We start from the raw sequence: 24,853 nt of genomic DNA on the forward strand, positions 1-24,853 counted from the left end.
CCGCTAACCTCCATGTGACTGGTGGGAAGGGAGTAAGAGAGGGAGGAAGGGGGGGTCGACCGGAGGGGGGCGGCTCAATCAATTTCGGCGGTGGGTGACTGTTAATAGAAGCGAGCCTGTCGTTGACGCCGGGGACTGAGATGCGATTGTCGAACGCGATGATTTTCACGAAAAAGAACAAAAACACATGTTTAGGTTTGATGAAGTCAGGTTGGAACACGTGATCACACACTTCATTTGTGTACATCTGTCACACAGCCTCGTTTTAGGCGCATTTCTTCACATACTGCTAATTTGATGTGTGTTTCCGCTGCGCGCGGACGCTGGCGGGCTGACGGTCGTGACGAGGCTGGGGAATACCTCTTGTGGAAACCGTGACAGCTGCCGTTGCACCACGCTCCGCTGCGCCCCGTGCGTGCGCGTGAGTAGCGCACATGCACGTGGAGAGAGTGTTTAAGACGACTGTGGTGGAGGGAAAACAGCCGTCGCGGATGCGCACGTGCGCCAGTGCGATTTAATATCACACTTCTGGGCATTTCTCGTTTAAGCAGAGCTGCTGTAGAGCTGTTTTACCGTCTGGGTTTAAAGTGGATTTACCAAACACGCGCAGCAGAGTGTGCACAGCTGCTGTTAATGTCCTCCAGGTGACGTGTGTGTGTGTGTGTGTGTGTGTGTGTGTGTGTGTGTGTGTGTGTGTGTGTGTGTGTGTGTGCATTGCACGTGGGCGTGTTAGTGCGCGTGCGATTTCCAATAACTGCACACTTGAAAGTCAATTTGTGAGTTTGCACGAGGCCTGCAGAGATTTGTCATCGACAAAAGGGTTGAAGCGCAAATCAAAATTGAAGCCCTACTCTGAAGTTCTTTGCCTTTTAGGGGAGGGCAATTATCAAAGAGCAATTATGTAACTATGATTCACCAGCAGTACACATTCTCACGCTAGTGATGATTAACGCTGCTTTCAGGTTTGATTATCCGGTTTAACCACTTTGCTTTCCAAAATAAAAGCAGGACCTAAAAAATGGTGGTGTCTGTATTTTGTATCTGTATGTAATAAGTAAAAATTTTGGCAAATGTCTAAATTGAAAAACATTTATGGCCAAATTGATTTGATATATTTAATGTAAGTTAGCTTCCATTTTATATTATATAAATGTCCTTGGCACTAAGATTAAAAAAACCTTGGAACTTGGACATTATCAGGCTTGGGTCAAAGTTCATTTGGACTAAACCCTGAATAGATGGCACATGTTTTACCTGCAATTGATTTCTGCCTATTCTCTAAACGTTCACTGGTAAAACTCTGAAAATATTTGTTGTTGATATATAGTTTCATTAACCAGTTTGTCATGTGCACAGTACAAGTGTGTGTGTGTGTGTGTGTGTGTGTGTGTGTGTGTGTGTGTGTGTGTGTGTGTGTGTTAGGTGGGAGGGGGGTGTTTTCACTATTTGCACCCCAGCTTGGTTTCTATGGAATGTCTGCATCTCCTACAGCAACCAGTGACAGCTATGACACCAGTGTCTTCCTGGTTGCTAGGGAGCTAGCCCTGGTTTCCCTGGTTGCTAGGACATGAGCTTGACCCCACATCAACCAAACACACACACACACACACACACACACACACACACACACACACACACACACACACACACACACACACACACACAGGGATGTTTTCCACCTGCATGATTTACATGAGATCTAGTCGTTTAATTTTCCACTATCCTGCAAGCAAAGAGAAACATTAGTAGTAGTAACATAACATAGTGTATTAACACCTAAATGTTATATCTGAAGAGTTTTTGTTTGGCATCTACAAACTGCTAGATATGTTTCTGTGGCTCATTGCACACGGCATCACGTTCATTCCCTTTGTTTTCAACAGCTGCCAGGTTTTGAAAATGAAAATCACCCATGTATCGTGCGAGAAAGAAAAAATAAAAACGGTGCCTGTTAGTCTAAACACACCTTTGAGCACGTGTGCCTTGAGCTGAACAGTGAGTAGTGAGTGGCAGGCGGTGTATAGTGGTGGTGGGGTTTCCATTCCCGAATGCTTGGTAATTGTTTTGTTAGAGCTGCGTTTATAGGAGAGTCAGTTTCTCAGTTACCATGGCAATAAGGGCTTTCCTGCTCTTCCCTCCATCAGCCTGTGTGCTTCCTCCCAGATGAAGCTTAGCTAAATGCTGTTTCAACAAATGTCTCTCAGCAAATGGCAGCCAGAGCAAGTTTTAGGTTGAACGCGTTTTAATGCATGAACACTGAACTGGCTTGGCTAATTTTGGCATTTTATTTTACAGTGTCTACTTGACTGCGTACAGAATTAAGACCGCATTTCCTGTATCATCCTAAACCATAGAAAATCTAGAGCACAGCATGTGAACACTGTATTGGAATAGTTTCAGTCCAAAAGAATTAGCTGTGAAATACTGTAATAAAATGTTATGGATGCTATTAGATGCTTGTTTCTATAAAGGATTATTAACACAGCTTCCCACAGGGACGATTTCTTAAGAATTACAGTACAACTGAAGTCTCACAAAAGAAATAACAAGCTAGAGCTTTCAGACTGGCATCACTGTACAGAGAAACCTGAGAAATGTGAGGCAAAGCATTGTTGGATCAGAGGAGAAGAAAAGGAAACCATTTGCCTGGAGCTGACTTTATCCACATGGCTATAATCTCATGTGACATGTAATGCTCATCATACTCATTTAGTTAATATTGCAAGTCAAAGGATGCGCTCAGATCAGTATCAGTCAGTAAAAAAATAACATCACAGGGGAAGCAAGAGGCAAAGGCATGTCATCTGCATTAGATTAGTGTGAGCTCCTGCATGAGTCTGTGAGTGTGAGTGAGAGAAAGGGGAGGCGCATGAGTGTGTGTGTGTGTGTGTGTGTGTGTGTGTGTGTGTGTGTGTGTGTGTGTGTGTGTGTGTGTGTGTGTGTGTGTGAGAGAGAGAGAGAGAGAGAGAGAGAGACATCACGTGTCGGAGGAGGTGATGAACATCCGTTAGTGTACTATAATGCAGTCCACAAGGTGGCGTAAGACTACAGTTATGGGAGTGGAATAATCACATCAGTGATGCTGCTGTTTGTTTTCCTTATTAGCAAACACACTGAAAAAAAACAAGTGTATTATTCATATGGTTTCCTTCATCTCGATAACCATAAAACCCCAGAACTCATTGGTAAACTGCATACACAGTATGTTTGTACTGTATATATATCCACCTAATGTTTTTAAGTTTAAAAAAATCCCATCTTGTTGTTAGTTTTAGGTGTATATGATATTACAAGTTTTCCTTGTATTAGATCTCTTGCTTTGTCCTTACCTACCCAGCAACATCTGACTGATACTGGGATTTGCTGGATTCAGTATGTTGTGCAAAACCTGCACTTTCCAGTTGTTTTGCATCAATGAAATTCCTATAGTTTGTTAACACTGGGCTGCACTGTAATTAAATTAATATTAGATTTTTTAAAGACAATGTTGATATCATTATTAATCATTAACATTGCCTCTAGTTCTAATTAGTTAATTTAATAATGGAGTTTTGAAAAGAAAACCATTGAAAAGAAAAGTCTAATTGTATTTTTTTTTTTTAATTTTTCTTTCAAAGTTCAAACCATCATTCAGCTGACTGTAATGTGTTTCAGAGAAATGATGATATCTACTTTATATTTGATACCTGAAATTGGCTCCACTGGAAATTGGATTACATTATTAAATTATTAACTTCTTAATGTAATGAAGCTTTACTGTATTTTACATGCACACATCTCTTTCCTCTTACTGACTATCACAGTGCTACCTAATGATGCTACGGTTTAAGGTAATGTAAAGGTAGAATTTTATAAAAGCACTATTAGTGAAAAGTACAGTATATTAAGACACAGAGCTGCACATGATGACAAACTAAGAATGGATATACTACATTAAATAAAGACAGTCTGCAAATTACTGGATTTTCTACTTTAATATTACTACTATAGTAATGCTTCCCAAAAGAGCTTTCAATCAACTTTCATGTAAATGTTTATTTAAGACATAGATGTGTATATATACATATATTGTATGTATATGTATATATATATATATATATATATATATATATATATATATATATATATATATATATATATATATATATATATATATATATATATATATATATATATATATATATATATATATAAAAATCTTTTTGTGTATACTGTGTATATGAACATACAATGGACAGATAATGAAGGTAAAGACATTCACAGATTAATTAAACAAGGGAGGGCAGAAAAGGAAGAGTAGAGAGCAACACACCGGCTGCATCATTTTAACCCAACGTCCATTACACATCACTTGTAATGTAAGAAGGTGTCAAGGTAGATGATATGGTGACATAAGGTGTGATAAATCGGGTGTTTGAGCACTGCTTTACTGGATCGTGATGTGTCAACATGGATGAAAAACAAGGGTTGGGGCTATTTGATATGCTTTACAGTATTTGCCACCGGTGTGTTCACTGCCTCTAACAGTAATATTAGTGAAGTGCAAATAACAGCAAGGCACAACCTTCCATCAAATGAAAACAAGCACTGGGGACCTCTTTGTAGACATGCCAGGAGCTTATATTAGTCAAGTATAGAACTTTCACTTTACAAAATAATGTTCTTTTATTGACAGTACTTATAAATGCAGAACATAAGACAATATATAAATACATATATTTAAGTGGGTTCCAGTGGAGCTTTTACTGCACACATCCAGTTATGGTTCCCGCTCTGTTTGCTCTAGTGACCTGGTACGACTGCGTCAGTCTGCTAGCCAGGGCTTGTGGGGGCTGGTGGGACTCCGCTGCTGGGCCTTTGGACTTCCCTTGAACAAACAATGTAGGGTTAGGTTTTAAAACCGCTATTTAGGATTAATAAAAATAAAATATCTGGGTCATTTTAGATACAGTGGTTTTATTAGTACCCCCTTTATATATTGTATATAATATTCATTATCATATTAATTGTATTTATTGTATATGTATTGTATTTCGTTAATACAATAGTAATGTAAAGTACTCAATTTGATAATGGACCTGTGGTGTCATTTCTTTCAGCACCTGAAGGGGGCAGCAGTGCACCTTTATTTGGTGATGCCCACACCCAAACAAAACTTGACAGCCAGTGTGGAACTAATTGTAAATGCAGGAGGCATTGCTCACTGTACATTTATGCTGTGACTGTGACAGCTTCAGCTTGATCCCACACCAACGTACATGAATCTGCATGGAGCTGTCACACATAAAACTGTGACTTTCTTATTTAACCTATAGGTTTGCTCTTTGGTTAAATACAATTTTTGTGGCACACAGAAGAGGAGGCGGTTGGTTGAACTCACCACAACAGTCTGAGTTTTGGCATAGTTCATATGGGCGTAGAGCAGCACAGCTGTGTCATTGTGAGATGCTTCCAGTGCAATTGACAGAGCATTGCTTCCATCCTGCACACATAGTAGGAAAGACAGAGACAGACAGTGGAGGCCAGTCAATTGACGCTTAAAAGTGAACAATGCATTTACTACATCTCGATGGGTTCTCATTGTCATGTTGTCCTGTGTTCTCAGTGGGGGCTTTACCAAATATTCCCCTACCCCTCCAGTCCAGCTGTGCTGCAATGCAAGACAAAGTAGGAGACCAGACCTAATGGCAAACTCATTCTGGCACAGATGTGAACACTCATCTGTCTGCCTGGCTTCACTTCAAGCATCCGGAGCAGTCACTGTAAAAATCACTGTAAAGCTTGAGCAACATGTAAGAAGAATAAAATGAAGCAGGAAATTCCACAAAGGAAATGCCACAAAACAGAGTTTTGTTTAAGAGTAAGATGTTTTTTACTTTCCACTGACAAACTAATGTAGAGTCTGAACAACAACATATTGATTTTGCAAGTACAACAAAAGTTTACCTACAAATGTAAATGAACGTCTGAGTGAGTCTAGTGTTGTGACTTTTCAATCACAGAAACTTTCTCCAAGTGCAGAAAGCAAATTAAACCATTTTAATGATTTAGTTTCTAGCATGTCGTAACAAAAAAGTGAAGAAAAGGAAACTGCATAAACATTCCCATCAGAAGTCACTTCCTGAGTACACACAAAGTTAAGTCCAAGAGAGGAAAACAGACAGATTTAGCAGTCAGAGACTTGGCCTCCACATTCAGTAAGTTACTCCGATTTCTTCCATTGAGTGAATTGGCAAAATTTTAAAAGTCTAAAGAAATTCCAAGATCTACTTTTTAACTAAATCCATAAAATAAACAAATATCATAAATAACAAGGCAATTAGGTCTTATATATTATAGCCATACAATAGCTGTTGTATGAAGCACCTACATTGTCCACGACAGATATGTCACAGCCGGGCTGTTCCAGGAGCAGCTTGACGATCTCGGCTCGGCCGTGTTCGCTGGCACACATCAGAGCGGTGGATCCCTCGTCGTCTTGCACGTTGACGTCAGCGCCACACTCGAGCAGCGCCCGCACCATCTCCAGGCGACCGTGGCTAACGGCTAGCATCAGCGCTGTCTGACCTGCCTGCAGAGGTGGAGAATCATTTCATTGTCTGGACACTGTTACATTTACACTGAGATTTTACAGGCAGGAGTCAATGAGCTCCTAAATACAACAAGCAGATGAACAAACTGCCTCTTAATGTTGATGCACTGTTCTACTGAGTGGTATAATTAGAAATGATTTGTTTTACTTTGTCTTTGCTTATTTGCTTTACTTTCTTTTAAACTGAGACATTGTTTCAAAGCACAGACAAATGCCATTCAGCACATTACTCCCAAGTCTAAATACTAAACTTCCTGCCTCTAAAATTGCATTGCATGCCTCAAAGCAACAATAACAAGTGCCAGTAATTAGATTTATAGTCAGTGATGCTATAAATTCTGAATCGTATGACTTGGCAGCGGGAGTCTGTCAGGCGCCAGGTCCAAACACACACGTTCACCGGACGATCAGATGAAGGTAAGACGACCGAAAAGCATAATCTCATGTGCTGCGTTGGGTTTCAAATTTGCTTGATTTAATTTAGAGTCTAAGCAAATATCTTGAGTCTCTGGCTTTGAATGCTGCATTCACTACAACACAAACATGTTTTTCCTTTGCCCTTTAATAACAACTTTAAACATAAAATGGAGCCATTTAAAATGGCTTTTGGTATGACTAGTCTAAACCTATTCAGGTCACAATAAATATTGAGTTTTTAGAAACGTCGCATACAGTATTTATTGTTGTCAAAGGATTTGTCGTCCAGTGTAAACTGGCAGGTTTAAACAGTTAACAGTTCTAACCGCTGTAACGCTGTAGCATTAGCTAAAGCTGGTCTATTTACTGTAGGTCCAATCACTGATCCAGAGGAAAACCTTTGGCTTAATGATAGTACTGTTATTTTAGCTTCCTAAGATGTTCCATAAGAAAAGCTTCAGTATAACAATAATTAATCTAACTAAACTGTTAGACAGTAGTTAGGTATATAAACCCTGCAGCCTAGTCTGTGGTTAGCTGACTCACCTGACTGGCCTTGGCGTTGACATTACCGTGACTAAAGAGCTTCCTGACCACGGCCATGTCCTCCTCCTCCTTCACAGTGGACAGAGCAGCCAGCATGATGGCAGTGTAGCCTGCCTTGTTCTGCTTGTCAACAGAACACATGCCTATGGAGATCATATAATAAAGGAGTGTTGTTAATATATATACACGTGCATAGTGTTAGGTACACGCAACAGTGGACAAATTAAATCTTCTAAAATTCTCATTATTTACTACTTAGCTCTACTCTTGCTCTGCTTCATTACTGACCCGTGTCCAGCAGGAGCCCGACGACGCCGAAGTTGGAGTGGGAGACGCTGTAGTGGAGCGCCGTGTTGCCGTTGCCGTCGGTCATGTTGACTACGTGCTCCAGTAGAAGCGACGACACCTCAGAGAACGCCATCAGGTAGTCAGACACGCGGCAAGGCTGAGCCATTTTGGCACTGGAGATCCGAAACCACTCCAGCTGGACAGTGTGGCTGCTGGAGAGCTGAGGGGGAGGACATTTTAACGTTCTCAGTATCGGAATTTTCCTCAGAATGGAGGCAAAATTATACCTAAAAAGTTAATTAAGGTCATTTTGTAGTTACTTTTGAAATGAAGAAACAATAATTTGGGGATGAAATGAATTGAAAAAGCATGCATGGACGCACCACTTCCTTACTCTTCAGTGTTTTGATGTCATCGTTGAGGTGGTTCTTCAGAATGAGGCAGGCTTCACGCATCTTAGAGCTTAACTCAAACCTGTGGCAAACAGGAATAAAAGATGAAACAAAAAGATGTACTGCTTTGCATCTACATATGTGGATATCACCCACACGCACGCACACACACACACACACGCACACACGCACGCACACGCACGCACACACACACACACACGCACACACGCACACACACGCACGCACACACACACGCGCACACACACACGCACACACGCACACACACACACACACGCACGCACACACACTGTAACCCTCAGCATGGCAACTTCACAGTATATTCTTTATTTTGTAGCAAATTACTTCTCTTTCACAGCATCAGATGAATAATTTGCAGCTCTCAGCGTCTCTTCGTCTGTGTCACTCTCGTCCAAGTTGATGTTTCTTTCCTCCTCAGATGTTTCTTCCTCCAGAGCTGCTTCATCCTCCTCTGTGCTGTCCAAGCACTCGCCATCACCACTTTCTCCAGAGGAACTCCCACCTTCTTCTTCCTCCTCCTCCTCCTCCTCTTCTTCCTCACTTGATGTAGATTCATAGCTAGAGGACAAATATTTGTTCACAGTCAGGACACTGGCATCCATTACTGTACATTAGGAACCTGACAAGAAGATGTAAGGAAAAAGGTTTGGTTTCTTTTTTATCAAATCTGTGACATGGGTCCTTCTGTCCATTTTTATTGAACGTGAATGAGTCACGTTACTCACCCTCCATTTAGAATGCCCACGAACTGCAGGCTCTTTTTGCCAGCGGAACGATTCACCCCTGAGTTACTTGCATCTTTCCTCTTCATTATTGATTTCAGCAAACCTGGTAGCATGAAGACAGCAGGTGGATCATAAAGATGCTCAAGTAACCACAGAAACACAACTGTAATGAAACACAAGGTTGGATAATATCTTTAAAGACATTTTCAGGGATGCTCTTAATAATGAACCCCTTTGTTCAGAATGCAGATTCCTGATGATATCTTGGCACCAACGGTAAATACTAGCATATATATTTAGTTTGGATATGTACAGTATTCTTAATGCTCCAGGTCTTGTGTTCTCACCTGTCTTGGTGTCACCTGCAGTTTCACCTTGCTCTCCTTCTTTTGTGGCCGTACTGACCAGCTCTTCGTCTGGGGAGACCTTGTATTCAGTGATGGTCAACTGTCTCTTCTTTGGCGCCGTCACTTTCTGCTCCTCATTCCTTTCCTCCCACTGACACCCGGTGGTGACCAGAGTAACAGGCACTGGTTCTGCTGGTTTTTCGGGCGGGTCGGTCTGGACGCCCTGTTCCATCTGACCTGTTGCAGAGGTTTCACCCACGCACGCGTCACGCATCTCGGGACGACACGAAACCGCCGCGTGCTTCAGCGCTGAGCTCAGAGTCTCTACTTGAGCATTCGCCGTGCTCGGTTTAGCGAGGACGCCCTTATCAAACATGACTTTGCAGGTCTTTGCCTCCATCAGAGCCTTGAGGGCCTCCAGGTCTTTGTCGGCCACAATCAGACTGTCCTCTAGAGCCACAATGGACTCCTGCTGGAATTTAATGGTGTCCTGTAAAGTGTCTATCTCCCGCTGTGCCTCACTGCTCAAACCAAGTAGGGACTCCATGACCCAAACTTCTGCATCATCTGTCTCCACCTGGGCCTGCACACCCTCCTCATGAACCAGAGGGGCTTCTGTTCCTGAGCCTCTCTCACAAACACTCACCCTGGTGCCCTCAGAGGCATCTTTCACACCCTGGCTGTAGTACAATACGACAGAGTCCATAGGCCTGTCGTCCCCAACGGCCACTGATTTCTTCTGAACAACTGAAGCCTTTGCTGGTGTTTTCACTGAACCTTTTGATGACAGCTCCTGGGCTTTCTCTTCCTTACCCTCAAACTTCTCTGTCAGCCTTTTCAGCTCGTTACATTTTCCAGTGCCTTTGTGACCAGGTGAGGTTGGTTGAGTCTGGCTGTGGTCTGCTTGGGTTTGAAAGCTCTCTGCGGTTTGGGTGGAGGACTCTGCAGACTGCTGCTTCTGCTGGGCTTCCTGCAGGGCTACCAGCAGCATGTCTTTCTCTGCACGAAGCTTCGCCACTTCTTTCTCAAGTGCAGGCACACCCTTGACCCGTTCTTCCATGTCCTTCAGCTGCTTCAGAGCGGTGGCCATCTGCTCTCTAACGGTCTGCAGCTGGCTGGGAGGAATTGGGGTGGCGGTGGTGCCAGCAGCTGGAGTGCTGCGCCCAGAGGTCTGAGGACTGGGTTTAGTCCAGCTGCTGTGCAGAGGCTGAGTGGATGCAGAAGATGAGAGCGGTTTGGGAGGATCCGCAAGCTGAAAGCGCCCTCCATTCTGGTGGTGGTGGGTTTGCTCTTGCTGCAGCCTCCGACTGGTTTCCAGAAGAGTCCGCTCAACTCTAGGGTTGCGCTGTGGAGGAGGTGGCGGCACTTTGGCTCCTGCAGACAGAGGGGGGGCCGCGAGGAAGGTCATGGGGGAAAGTGACAGCCCTTCACAGGGTGCAGAGCCAAGGCGGTTGCGAGGCGGTGGCAGCGGAGGCACTCTGCCATCCTCGCTAGCTGGAGAAGCCAAAGACTCTGTGGATGTCCAGCCACTGGCACGTCCTCCCACACTCGGACTTCTCTGGGAAAGTCTGACCCCTCGGCTAGAGCGGCGGGAGTTCACAGGTGCCCTGCGGAGACTGTGCCCACTTTCTATCTCTTCTACGTATTTTAGGAAGTCCAAATCCAGCTGGAAACCATATGGAGTCTGGACAGAGTAGGAAGCAGGCTGCTCAGCCTCTTCCTGACTGGAGTAGATGAATGGAGAGCCCAGGTCTGCTGGGAACAGGACAGGTTTTAACAGGTTGTTTTATAGAAATTTAAACAGCCACTATGTACAAATGCATTACACAATGAGCCTATTGAAGTCTGTAAGCCAGCTCAGTTCTGTACAATGAAAAGTTGCCACTTAATCAAACGTTCCAACGCCACCTATGCAGGTTCTTACCAGGGAGCTTTGGGTTAACTTGCACTGACTGAGTCATTTTTCAGTACTGGGACCTTTCAGCAACCGCACAGCTTCAACAAAAACACCTGGGTAAAGAAAACACATTGTGACATGCATCCATTTAAAAGGTTCTAATTTCTAAAGCACTGCTCACAGTCCAGACAGAAGCAGTGCAGGAAGTCATGTGTCCCCACACGCTTCAACTTTATTGATGTTTGTTCTGTCAGAATCAGCATCACATGCTCCTCATGAAAAATATTTTTGGTAATGGAAGTCATCATTACAAAACAAGCAACAACAACAGCCTTATAAACAGCTCCACTTTACAGGTGAACACAGATGCCTCTTTATAGGACTTATAAAAGGCTTTAAGGTGTTTTTCTTGTGGTCTGTGTAACGTTGACATCACAACCATACACCGTCTAAACTTGTATTGCTTGAAGAGGATCCACACTGTAAAACTCCAGACTGCTCAAGGGTCATAACACGTGTGTGTTTGTAAGACACTGTGGCATACAAGACAGCTGTCAGCGGAAACAACTTACGACAAAGTCAACAATAAAAGTCTGAACAATGTCCAAAACCACAAGACAGCTGCTCCATTAACAGCATCACAGCATCCAGTTCTACTGAAAAACCACAGGATTCTCTTCACCAACAAAATCAATCATGTCCTCGAGGCACAAAATCTGTTTCCACGCGTCTGAAATACAGAATACATGATGGAAGCACTCACAGAACGACATTGTTGTGGCACATTATTAGCAAAACAATTTGGAATTCAAAAGTGAAATTTAAGACTTACAGTATGTTTAATTAAAGATAGACATGAAAAGCTGAGACAAAGAACAAAAGCCGTGAAGCCAAAATGTCTGGACGCATCTACACGAAGGCTGTTCTTTGCGTGTTCCAACACAGCAGGTACGGCATCGCTGTTAACAACCTGCTTCTTCTGCTGCTTGTTCCAGGCAGACAGGAAACATAAAACACGCCTGTACAGCAGGAAAGAGCTGCCATGTAGCAAATACCCTGACTCATGGAAAAGTGCTTGACAGATCCATGTCACATGCAGTCACAGCAAAGCGATCAGAGCCCTCACCTTTTGCACATAGATAAAAAAACACAAGAAGAATTGAACTCTGTCATTTGATTAAATATTCCTATCATTTACTGTGGCAGTGCAAACTGTGGACAGGTACAACAATAACAAACAGGCAGGACAAAGAGGGGCCCTAAACACAATAGAACATCTGGAGGAACCTCAAAATGGCTGCACATCCTGGAGTGCACATGTGATCTGATTGAACTAGAGAGGAAAGATCTGGGAGAATGGGATGAGCTCCGCTAATTATGTATGAGCAGGATCCGCTTTTTTCATATTAAAATGTTAAAATGCAATACAATTACTGAGAAAAAGACATTTAAATATTGATCCACAGCCATTAATGTCAATGTCAAAATAAGTCAAAACTGTTCTCGTGCAATAATATACAGATACAGCCATGAGGGTCAGGTAGGCTGGAAGAGGTTTCCTCCCAAATAAGATACAGTAAGTGGCACCCCCACGATGCATGAGGACACAATGTGCTTACCATGCATAAAGTTACATATTAATGCAGAGTATATTACATTTTGACAAGTACCTCTCAGCCGTCATGTAGCTGGAGTCCAGGCTGGTTCGGTGCTTCCTGCTCCACACAGCCCTGTTCGAAACAGAGGGAGTCACATGGCTGCTCGTACAGGATGGGCTAAAGTTGAACTGTGTTTATAGAGCGAGCTAAACACAATCCACGATGCAACAATAGAGGTCTATAAGCCATGTTAGCAAGTGCTGTGCACACGGGATCGTCCGGATCATGAGCCGACTCATTTGGCGTATGATACAATTTTTTACCGTTTTCTCTGGTACTGAAATTATGAATAGACGTAAGTAATAGATGTTAAGTGGACGTCTCTACATAGAGAGTTTATTCATGGCCACTAACATGCATGTCCTCTGTCCCAAAGCACGTACAGCAAAAATGAAGTGTTTCAGGAGCATCAGAGGAGACGCTTGGGCCAAAACAAAGACCTGGACCAGGGCATCAGAAACAGCTCAGACTGTCAGGACAATAATGACATATTCACTGTTTAACACACTGATGGATCATGAGGCCTGATGATGTGAAAAGCTTGTTTTTCCTCTGATATGAATTCTGCAAAATGAATGAGTTTCTACATTGACATAAATGACATTTTCACTAGGCTTTGTGGTGCAGAGGACTTTAATATGAGCAGAGAAGGGGGAGACGCATCCACCAGTTCAAACCTCACTAACACAGGTGAATAATTACTGGAAGATCTACGAGGCCCAGTGAAATAAAACTAGTTTTACCTCCCATCTCATTTCCTAATAACCAGACAATTCACACCCAGCAGTCGTGCTCGTATTTAAAACCCAAAAACATGTACAGTCTCTCAGACGGTGACCGGCCCCCACAGCTTTCTGCACTAGCGACACACACAGATGTGTTTTCCAGCAGCCTGAGGCACATTCCTACAGTAACACACGCTGTTGAAACACGCTGCTCGTCATCGAACTCCACGACTACCGAAAACCCATAAAACGCACGCACATGCACGCACACACACACACACACACACACACACACACACACACACACACACACACACACACACACACACACACACACACACACACACACGGTCCACGAGCTCAGGCTGCAGCAGCAAACAGGCAAATTACAATGTGTGCTGCTCTGAGGAAGGGATTGAGTCAACTATGCAGTGGAACAGTGATAACAGTGTTTGTGCGCGTCTGCCTCAGTCCTGTTTGGTGACAGCTTCATCTCTCAGGTCAAACCACGGTAAACGTCAGGCTGCAGCACACAACAGCTTTCCAGGGATCTCCCATCGCTGCATCCTCTGTGTTTGTATTGACTTTTAAAGGGACTCCATCACTCGTTCTCAAAATCCCATGCTGGACATCACAGCTGTTACATGCATCACATGTAATGGAAGTCGCATCTTCTGATTCGAGTTCAGATAAACTTGTCCTTCACTCAGTGGCCTGGACTTTGTGTTGAAATGTTTGTTCCTGAAGAGAGACATACGTCTGTCATTCAGAAACAAAAAAACGACTGCAGCTTTTTCGATCTTTGCTTTTCCTACTTCTCATCTCTCTCCCTCATTTCATCACAACACATTTCCCCTCTCGCTCCTCAGCTCAAGTGTTGCTGTTTGCCATTTTCCTCTGTGATTTGATGACACACAGTAAATTACAGACTGCAGTGAGAAGTCGCATTCCTTCTCTCTACAGTAAACCCTGAGTCCTGACCAGCTGGAAGCCACACTGCCAACTTTCACAAACAAACACGCACACACGCACACACGCACACACACACACACACACACACACACACACACACACACACACACACACACACACACACACACACACACACACACACACACACACACACACACACACACACACTTGACAGACTGCATTGTTCTACAGAATAAGAACAGCAGCTGTATACGTCTTTATGCTCTGCGATAAAGGTTTATCTGTTTAATGCAACATGACAATAATGGCAGCTACATACAGACAATCAGTCTTTACCTACTAACCTCAACTCTTCAGATCATAAGTCACATCAGGTCTGATTTGGCTGGCTTTAAAAGTTCTAAATCCCTGAGGTGATGAACAGTTTCATCTAAAGTCACATTGATGACACATGGTCCAAAACTACAACAATGAGGCCCAAAGTTGCAGCAAAACATCTACGGACTTAAACAGGATAAAAAGCAGATGAGCTGCAGTGTTGCTTGTTGTCTGTTTCTTACATTTAATAAACTTGAACCTACAGATTTAGGAGCCACACATATGTATTTGTAGACAAATCCTCGGAGTGGGTGGGTTCTTTGCAACCGCTGGGAGACATTCTGCAGAGGGTTCACCCCAGAGCAGACAGTAAATGAGCCTCGAGTCTCCCTCCTGAGAGAGGAAGCGTTGAGCTGGTCTGAGGCTTAGCATGTTTCAAACGGTGACCTCATCGCCGACGCCACCCTTTTCCCATGAAGGAAGGACACAGAGAGAGAAAGAGGCCCACTGTGAATGACAGCCAGTGAAAGCGCCCTCCCGCTGACGCCGACTTTTACTGTCTCTCTGCTTTGCATGAGAAAAAGCCCACTGAGAAATTTGCAGGCGCATAAATACCACACATGGACTAAATGCTAGTGACAAAATGGACTGTTTCAATTTCCATAAACAACTGCTACTATGTTTGTTTCTTATCATTTAATTTTGGGTGAGGAACAAATTTTGATGAGATTTTAATGGACATAGCAGTTTTGTCCCACACGGCACAAATGCTTAGAGGACTAATCATAAATAAAGATGATGGGTTTGAGTCAGGTTTCAATGAAAAGTTAATGATGTGATTTCATGAAAGATAATAGCTGGAATCTGAAGTTAGATTCTTATGTAACTGTGCTCCCTTTAACCCTAGGAGCAGCTCGTAATCCTGAATCGGATCCCCTGTACTGTAGATGTGAGGAGAATTCTTTCATGTCTGCTGAGCACACACACACGCACACACACACGCACACGCACGCGCACTCGCACGCACACACACACACACACACACACACACACACACACACACACACACACACACACACACACACACACACACACACACAGGAGGCCCTCTCTGCTGCTGGGATAAATCTGCAGTTTCCTGAAGGGAAGCCCACTTCTCCCCCAATAAATCTCCCTCATCACAATACACACACACTCCTTAATGCCCCCGTGGGAGACCTCCCATTGTCTCCCAGTAGGAACTGGGAGGGGAGGGGGGGGGTCCTGCCAGGAAACCCATCGGGCCGGACTGAAAGCTGCTTCCTGAAACTAGCAGGAAAACACTGGGGAGAAGACAAGCAAAGACTGAGAGCTGAGCAAAACACGCAGTCTCTGGCATGCAACAACAGCATCGAGGTCGACATCACATGACGCATCACGCTGAGGTTAGATAGCGTGTTATCAGGACTCCAGTGTGTGTGTGTGCGTGTGAACTAAAGCCCACAGCAACAGAACCACTTTGTCACGGCCACATACAGGATTCGGCCACTAGATGCCATTTCCGGCCTCTTTCACAAATCACGAACTGATGTCACATCGCTGACATCTGTGAAAATAAAGATCAGCTTTTTAAAATCAGCTTGACTTCAAACATCACATGCGTCCTGCCTCCCCTTCCTCTTCCTTCCAGAGCCTCCAGCAAACACAATCAGGCACATTGAGCCTCCACAATGAAGCTTTATGCTTCTTCGGTGGCGACGCTGTTCTGTGAGACCTCGTTGTTTCTCTCAGCACCACCCGCCCCTCGCCTGCCTTTGCCCCATATGTTACAAAGTGAATTCAATAAAGTCACTGGTGGAGTCCAACACCTGATGGGTCTCAAAATGAAGGCCCCGTCGAGAACCAGCTGCTCACATTCAACGCTTCTCAAAGGGCCAGGATCTTATGTGTTATGCAAGCTGGTAATTATGTACCTCACATCTAGAACTTCAGTAGATGTACAAGTTTCTTCTGAGCACCTCATGATGCATTTTACTACTTGAAAACAAGCATCGCAGTCTTCAGGCTTTTGGGGCCCTCAACATCTCAACCAAAGGGCAAACAGTTTCTGTTGGAAGTAGAATCAGCGCTAGTGCAACAGCAAACAGAGGCAGTGACGGATTCTATGCGAGTCAAAGGAGCCTCTGATGAGATTAGATGAGGCTTGGACTCACTGATTGTTAGGTCAGTATCTCTACACTGTTTTTTCATCCATTTAAAGACCAGTTCAGACCTGAACAGATTCCGAGAACAGCAACGATGTACGTTTCCTTCTGGAAACAATGGCGTTGGCTTCAGGTTGCACACAGTAAATGCCCAGTTCACACTCCAGCAGCAGCAGCATCCAGTCAGCTGATGCAGCCCATGCCTGACGGCTCCTCCCTGACACAAAGCTGGTCTCACAAACCCACTTTTCCCCAATTAACCATTTTCCAGCCTTGATGTCACGTTGCATTTCAGCCCAAACACGCCCTGTTCTCCTTCTACACCATGAAACTAACTCTCTGGTACTTAAACATGAAAATCTGAACCACCCTGAGATTCAGACACATCGCCACTATATTCACTGGAACCACAGTACTCTCCCTCGCTATTACCTTGTTTTTAGCAGTTTGCATTCTAATGAACGAACCAGTTGAGCTCCTGAAGCCGCGCTGACTTGACCTAAATAGCTGCTCTGCACATTTGTGTTTAAGCGGAGACTCTGTCCCATTAGTATTCTTCAACAGTAGCAACTGCAGCCTCCAGATGTTTGATTCACACAACTACAGAACAACACCAGATGTCAGCCTCTGTTGTCCTCGGCCCAGAAACAACTGAAATATGTGTCTGTTCCCATGTTACTTCCTTCACTTCTGGAAATTACACTGGTTTAGCATCTTTTTGATGGAGAGGGCCGAGGTAATGACAAGGCACAGGATGTGAAACACACCTTGATCACTATGTGCAAAATACATGTTTGAGGGCTCTAATTCAGTTTTCCATCATATAGTGATTCACTTAGCTTTTTGGTTTGGACCAGTCTTTGCTTCTGTATTTGCCACTAAGAAGAAAGGCTCTACCAGCAGGTGGCAGTGCTCGGTACAAGGCCAGTAGAGAGAGACCAAGGCTGAACTTACAGACTAAACAAAGCAGCAATTGGCATATTTTCACACACACAGATGTTTTACACACGTGTTTTATCTAAAGCATTTTTTCACATAAGGGTAAAATCACAGATTAATAAATAAAACACTGGAATATAAAAGACACATGGAACCAAAAGTAAATGCTTGTTTTCTGCTGCAGTGGGAACTGAATTCATCACTGGGTCCTTGTTCTTCTGTGACTTCATAGGGAGGCGGCTGCTTTTCCGAAAACACCTGAGTGTTTGGTTTATTATAAAGTGGAGAACAGACGCAGCCTCTGTGCCAAAGGTGCCAAAACACATGCAGCAATATAGTTTTTTTTCATTTTGAACAACTGATAATTGTAAACCCTTCATTCAACTGGAAAAACTGGAAACACTTCCACGCTCCTTATAATAAAAATTATGAACCACATTGTCCAAGATGGTCTAATGTTCTTTTTCTTAACGTCCTCTCTGGTGTGTTTCATTCACAAAAACACACAAAGAAGAATTCAACACATCAGCGCTAGAACTCTCAACCAACAAAAACAAAACAAAATAAAGTGAAAACTAAAACTAGCTAAACTACAAGCGGAACCCAGCATTATGTGGAAACAGATATAATTTTTCCCCATCTCCAACCCTCCAAATGTAAATACTGGTCTCCAAAGGTCAGAAGACACTGGAAGCCTTTTAATGATGCCAATAGTTGAAAAGCCTGTGGAAGGTTTGTGCAGCGAGTTCTGCTTTGCCGTCTGCATTTCCTTGTGCGTTTGCTCTCGATGATGGAGCGTGAACTAACGCTACCACGAGAGGCTGCTTTTCTAGCTTTGCTGCTAGTCCTACAATCTGGAACAAGTCTTTCACGTTGCACCACGTGGTTTCTCTGTCGGTCATCTTTCAGCTCGTTATCCGGGTTCAGAAACAAAATGGGTCATGTAATTCCTAGACTGTAGCCGAGTATGCGTGTGATAATGAAGGCTGAGCCAATGCAAATGGAGTTTTCATCATGGTGACCATTTAGAGAGCAGCCAAAAGAAGAAGACGACAATAATAACTGTGGGAAGGCTGGTTGTGTGAGCCAGCGTTAGTCATCTGCTTTGCCAAACCTGGCTTCAGTGCAGATTTGCAAACTGAAGATCTAGGTCCTGAGCTCACTCCTCACCCTCATTGAGGTTTCCCACTAAAAGCAGAAACAAGGATCATCTGGAGACTAGGCGAAGTCTGAATGCAACTCAAACTGGTTTCAGTGTCGCACAAAACGCTCATTGTTTGATCCAAATTTGAAAACTAGTCTGAGGCATCGCAGCGACTTGCAGCAAGCGTTTCCAAAAGCGGCCGTGGTTTGGTTCTTTCCGCAGAGAAGCGGTCAGTTGGGCAGAGTGGAATCTGATCTATTTGGTCCCTAAAAACAGAGGAGTCACGACCAGTGTGCCGCTCACACCAGATCAGCAGCTAAAAGGCCTTTTAGGCCAGTGATCACAGCCGTTGATGACGGCTGGTGACAGGCCAAAGTGTCTGGGTGGGTAAACACATGCACCAAACCAGGGCAGCGTTTCGTTATTTTGGTGATTTAGCACCAGTGGCTCCTTCCCAAGAACAGCCAGTTCTCAAGCAAAAGTTGGTATTTTTAGTACCGTTCTCAGACAGTGGAGAAAGTCTGATTGGACCACACAGACAGTCTCTCATAATACAAGCCCACTTAAACCTACTCAGATACATGCATCACAAAGACAGAACCTCTAACAGATAAACACACATCAGGTGCCAATTAAGAGACTCTAGCATCATTTACAGTGAATCTGCTTTGATTCCATATTAAAAGACAAAACGAAGCCAATTCTGCGGTGACCTTGTCCAAACAGGATGAGTATTCACTGTCCCACTGAATACTTCTAAAGGAACACGTGCATTCTGAAATAAAAAACAGGCAGAAAGAGACAAATGATTGGCTCCAGTTCTATTATTGTTTCCTGAACCCCACATCTGGAATGTTCTGGGAAATCATTGACCATCTGAGATCTGTAGAGTATTCCTCAGTGGGTCGGCCTTGAGTAGAAGCATTAGGAGATGTTGGTTTTGGTTATATTATGATAATAAGATTATAAGATTTGTTGCCACTGAAAGCAATTAAATAACTTTTTATTATTTACTTAACTAGAAATTATATTGCACAGCTCCCCTATTCACTGACTGTAACTGTGTTTGGTTAGTTAACGCAAACAATGATAAAACTACAGAACATGTTCAGCCTGTTATGTTTATTGTTCATTTATCCCCAAAAGCCAGTTGCTCCAAACTAAATCATTATTATTCTAATATAATCAATTAAGTAAGTATTTTTCAAGAAGTTGTTCCAATCTATCAAATAGAACAAATATATGATTCCCTTATGATCACAACTGAAATCTCTAGTTCATTAAGAGTTAAATGTCTGGACAGATTATAGGAGGTGAAAGAAAAGCTCACAAAGGATGGCACTTATTTAAACACAGCCAAGAGGAATAAGTTGATAAAAACAAGAGGAAATGAACTTAATTCAACATGATTAAATCAAGCTGGTCCACGCAGCCCAGTTCTCAGCTGAACAGTCTACGCTGTGGTTGCCCTGTATTTTAATGCATCCAATTCCCTAAAACCTCTTTGTTCCTGCTACAGCTTTTACACAACTCCGACCCGTTTCTCTCAAGCACTGAGCTGAACCTTTGAGAAGCGGCCCGTCTTTTCAGCATCATTTTGGGGAAACAACTCCAATCAGAGGAGTCACTGTCCAGTACAAACTGGCAGTTTTCCATTTTTAAGCCCAAGTTCCTGCTGATTATAACAAAAACCTTCTGCTCTCAGGTTCCACACAGGCCCGACACTTAAAACTAATTGTTACCCCCAGAAGAGAAGATCTGACTTTCAAAGGTAAACAAACCACAGGGAACACGTTTCGACCTTTGAAAAGACTGTCTGTAATTACAAAACTGTCAAACTCCTCGCTTGAAAAACTAATCAAATCATAATTGATACAAAGAAATCTGGCATATTGTTTAAGTGCCACATTTTGCATCCCAGTCAAAGGATGCTGGATGTACAGTACAGTGGGGATATACAGTATATAAGCAGCAGATGGTTATTAGTGAAACCAGTGTAAAGCTCCTTTAATAACTACATAGATATCAGTGGATTTTCTTCATTCATTAACTGAAGTGTGTGTTTTGTGCATCTCCTTCCTGCTTGCTAATATCTTTAAGTCTGAGGCTGAGCAGTTTAGTCAAAGCAGCTACTTGTATTTATATGTTCGACAGTGGGACATGAATGTTTTCGGCCTTTGGACCCGGCCAACGCTACAGTTTATCACATTACTCTCATTACAATCTACAGACTGAAACGTCTTTTTCACACACAAACAAATCAACAAAGTTGTGCAGTCAGCGGACTTTATACAGATACACAAGATAATGAGTTTACAACATTAAGTTAAAGACAGAAGAATCCAGTCAGGTGCTTTTAATCCAGAGCTAATAAGACATTCAGGTTGAAGCTGACTTTATTGTATTTAGAGAACTGAGGGTCTGCTGGTCTACGAAAGGCGGAGCTCAGAGTGTGTCAGAACACACACGGTCACAGAAAGCATTGTATTTATGACTTTGAAGTTGGCATGAATGACATTTACATGCTATAATCTAATAGGTTCATCATGAGTCACATTTGTCACATGGGCTTCCTCCTCTCTCGATACATCATGTCGCTGCTGAGCCTGGAGTAACCCTCAGTCTTGGGGTGCTAAAATTAAAACCACTTGTAACGAAGCTAAAAATATTACGCAGCATGTGTTTTATCAAGCTGCAGGAGGACGGAGCCACGTGTAATGCAGACTGCATTTAATCATCAGATCTCTGTCTGTTCCCAGGCAAGAATTGATTCATGAGTGGCTTTAAGGGATACAAGCAGCACTAGCATTCGTTCCTGTAGCATGAAGGGGGTTCCACTGACCTCCTGATACCTCTAACTAAAATTACAATCTATTTTTGAGGCGACTGCAGTAAGTTAAATACCAGGGTCCAGTTGCAGAGAGACAGTGTCTCCTGTGGGAGCAGAAGAAAGTTCTCATGAGCTTAGCACACAATTAGAGAAAGTTCCCCTCATCACCTGCATCACTCACTTCTCTCATATTGAACATCCTCTGCTTATCAACGGAGGATAAAAATGTCCTGTTCTTCCCTTTTAACTGATGACAGTGACAAGGCCTGATATTATCTTTACCAGTTGGGACACAAGCATTGGACACGTAACAGCGTTAACCCGGATCACAGCGAAATCCAAATAAATGAGCTCACATTCAGACATACGGTCACCAATAAACTAAATTTAACTTTGTCTTAGAAACGACAATACAACATTCCACTACTTCAGCATGAAAAAAATGACCAGGAAGTTTAAAATCTCACGCCGTGTCAGCCTTTGTTGTTTCTCCTCAGTCTTAATGTGGTTTGTTTACTTCACACCCTTCCCACAGATTCCTCTCTTATCAAACCGAAAACATTAGGACGTGTGAGGTGAGCCAGACACTCAGCAACAGTAAACCACTCTGTCCACTGTCTGAAACACCTCACGAGTGAGGCCGACAACACAACTGGTAAACTAACTCACTCCTTCCCAACAATCACCCAGACACGTCCTATGACTGCTGTCATTACAATCCAGTGGTCAGAGATGCTTGAACTTTATTGCCCGAGACAGAAAAGCGCTCACAACCTTTAAATCTGCTTCAACCAGCAAAACTACAACAACAGTTTACCTATAATAGCAGGATCAGCTATTACTGTGAATGGGAAGTTGTTAACCTTTCATCTGTATAGCAGAACTTCTAGCAAAGTGAAACAAACGAAACAAGGGCTTTTAAGGGGCAAGCTACTTCTTTCACTGTCACAGAATGCACAAGAAGCTAATCAGCAGAAACATCCAATAGATGAATTCCCAGGAATACTGAATAATCTTGACTCTTTCCATTCAGTGGACCATGGACCACAAGCTATAGAAAATTCAAACGCAGTGTCCTTCACATAGCAGATGATGTGACTGGTTATAAGCCTGATATGTTTAAATCAGCAGCCCCTGCTTCAGGAACACAAACAACAAGCTGCTCTCAGACCCTCTAAGTTAAATGTACACAAAGGCCTGAAGAGGAGCTCTTCTATTCTGTGGAAAGGGTTTCTCCCTCTCGGTTCTCAGGGACTTGGTTATGGATGTTTTTGCATTAGTGGATAATCTTTTGCAATGAGTGACTCAGATGAAACGGAACCAGGCCCAACTAAGTCTCACTGATTCTGAAACTCAAAACTGGAGTCTTCCCCGGAAAAGTGAGGAGAGACAGATGATGCACAGCGTAATAACAGGCAAGAGATCAGCTGCAGGGTGGGGGGGCCTCCGACACTTCACACAATAAGGGAGGTCAGGGGGATTTCCATCCCATGTAGCAGCCTCACCCATAACAGTATCTGCTAAAAGATTTCTTCTTTTTCTGCTCTCAATCCTCTGATAAGTTATTTTCAAAACATAGGCTTAACAGGGAAAACACAAAGAAGCAACAGCCCCATTATAAAACCTGAAAGGCCAAAAATACTTTTTAAAATGTTATTTTAAACCTCGAGCAATTTCACTTTTATGGGATTTTGAGGGCTGTTTATACAACTAAATGGCAACAGCAAAACCACAATGACAAAAGAACAGGCCTTTATATTAAAAAAAAAACAAAAACAAATAAAATCATAGAGCACAAAGGCTCAGATCAAAATCCATCATTTACAGTAATTTACTGTGTAATAAGGATGTTGCTACTCAGTCATGTGACTGCCAGACACAATTGATCTGAGTTTAAATGATACAAATTGAAAGTAGTAGTTTTTTGAGATAAAAAGGAATTTATATGTATACAAACATTTATATAGAAAAAGTTGCTTAATATATTAAACGAGTGTATTTGAGATCTGAAAGGAAACATTACAGTAACAACATAAAGCAGAAGCTGTTCAGCATCACAATCTGGCTGCAGCCAAGAAAGTTTAAAGTGTGCTTTAAAAATTCACAAATTGTTTTCGCAGCCGCTGCAACAGTATGATCAACATTCATCCGTAAATCAGCTCCTGATCCAAACAGATCCTCGTGTGTGGTTTGATCAATAATCAGATAATCCGTGTATGTGAATCGATCCCTCAGACTGTGTCCTCTTACCTTCTGGCTTCTCTCCGTCCAGACACACTACGGCTTGTCATGACTTTCCAAGTAGGTACGAAAAGTTTGGGAGGAGGTTTGTACAGCTCCGACCCTCCGAACGCTCCCCCACAGTCAAACTCAATGCTTTCCTTAGCGCGTTTCCGGTGTTGAATTTCAAAATAATACTACCACGTTAGAAATACTGAAAGCAACTCAAAATTTTCAAATTTATATTATTATTACTAGTTTAACCCTAGTGTTAGTTTTACCTTGTGTGTTTTCCTTCTTTTGTATTATGTGCCTGCATCAACATCATTTCCACGATCCATTCCATATTTATTGTAGTAACATAAATTGTACAGTGATCTGAGATCTGAGACCTAGTTACGCATTGTGCTTTTATTATGAAGGCAAAATCACCCTGTTTCAGTCATTTTATCGCGAGCTCTGTTAACAAGAAGCTGCTTTATGGGTTTCCTTGACAAAATAGATAAAGGACAGATGATTCCACCAATGGAAAACAAGATCCGGAGTGCGGAAGGCGGGACTTGGGCATAAGTTTATTCAAGTGGCGCCAAACTGTCGAGAATACACTTATACATTCCGTGGTTTAATTGGTAGAGATAATTAGAGCAAAAATTAGTTAAA

General features: G+C 42.9%; 1 protein-coding gene across 3 annotated transcripts; it reads right to left on the reverse strand.

The window, feature by feature from the left end:
* Window positions 1–4,640: 4,640 nt before the first annotated feature.
* Window positions 4,641–24,355, reverse strand: kank3 (KN motif and ankyrin repeat domains 3). 3 transcript variants are annotated; one of them, XM_029148094.3, is made up of 12 exons: window positions 24,224–24,355; window positions 12,914–12,973; window positions 11,271–11,356; window positions 9,347–11,098; window positions 9,000–9,102; window positions 8,599–8,832; window positions 8,227–8,317; window positions 7,844–8,063; window positions 7,556–7,698; window positions 6,371–6,571; window positions 5,381–5,482; window positions 4,641–4,867 (listed from the first exon to the last, which is right to left on the reverse strand). In XM_029148094.3, exons 3-12 carry the CDS (start codon window positions 11,305–11,307, stop codon window positions 4,805–4,807), a joined length of 2,946 nt encoding a protein of 981 aa, XP_029003927.1. In that variant the 5' UTR covers window positions 11,308–11,356; window positions 12,914–12,973; window positions 24,224–24,355; the 3' UTR covers window positions 4,641–4,804. The 3 variants fall into 3 exon arrangements, with proteins under 3 accessions (XP_029003927.1, XP_029003925.1, XP_029003928.1); XM_029148092.3 differs by having other exon boundaries at window positions 9,347–11,101; XM_029148095.3 differs by lacking the exon at window positions 12,914–12,973 and having other exon boundaries at window positions 24,224–24,262.
* Window positions 24,356–24,853: the final 498 nt, after the last annotated feature.

This window comes from Betta splendens, chromosome 4 (genome assembly GCF_900634795.4).
Source record: "Betta splendens chromosome 4, fBetSpl5.4, whole genome shotgun sequence".
Lineage (NCBI taxonomy): Eukaryota > Metazoa > Chordata > Actinopteri > Anabantiformes > Osphronemidae > Betta > Betta splendens.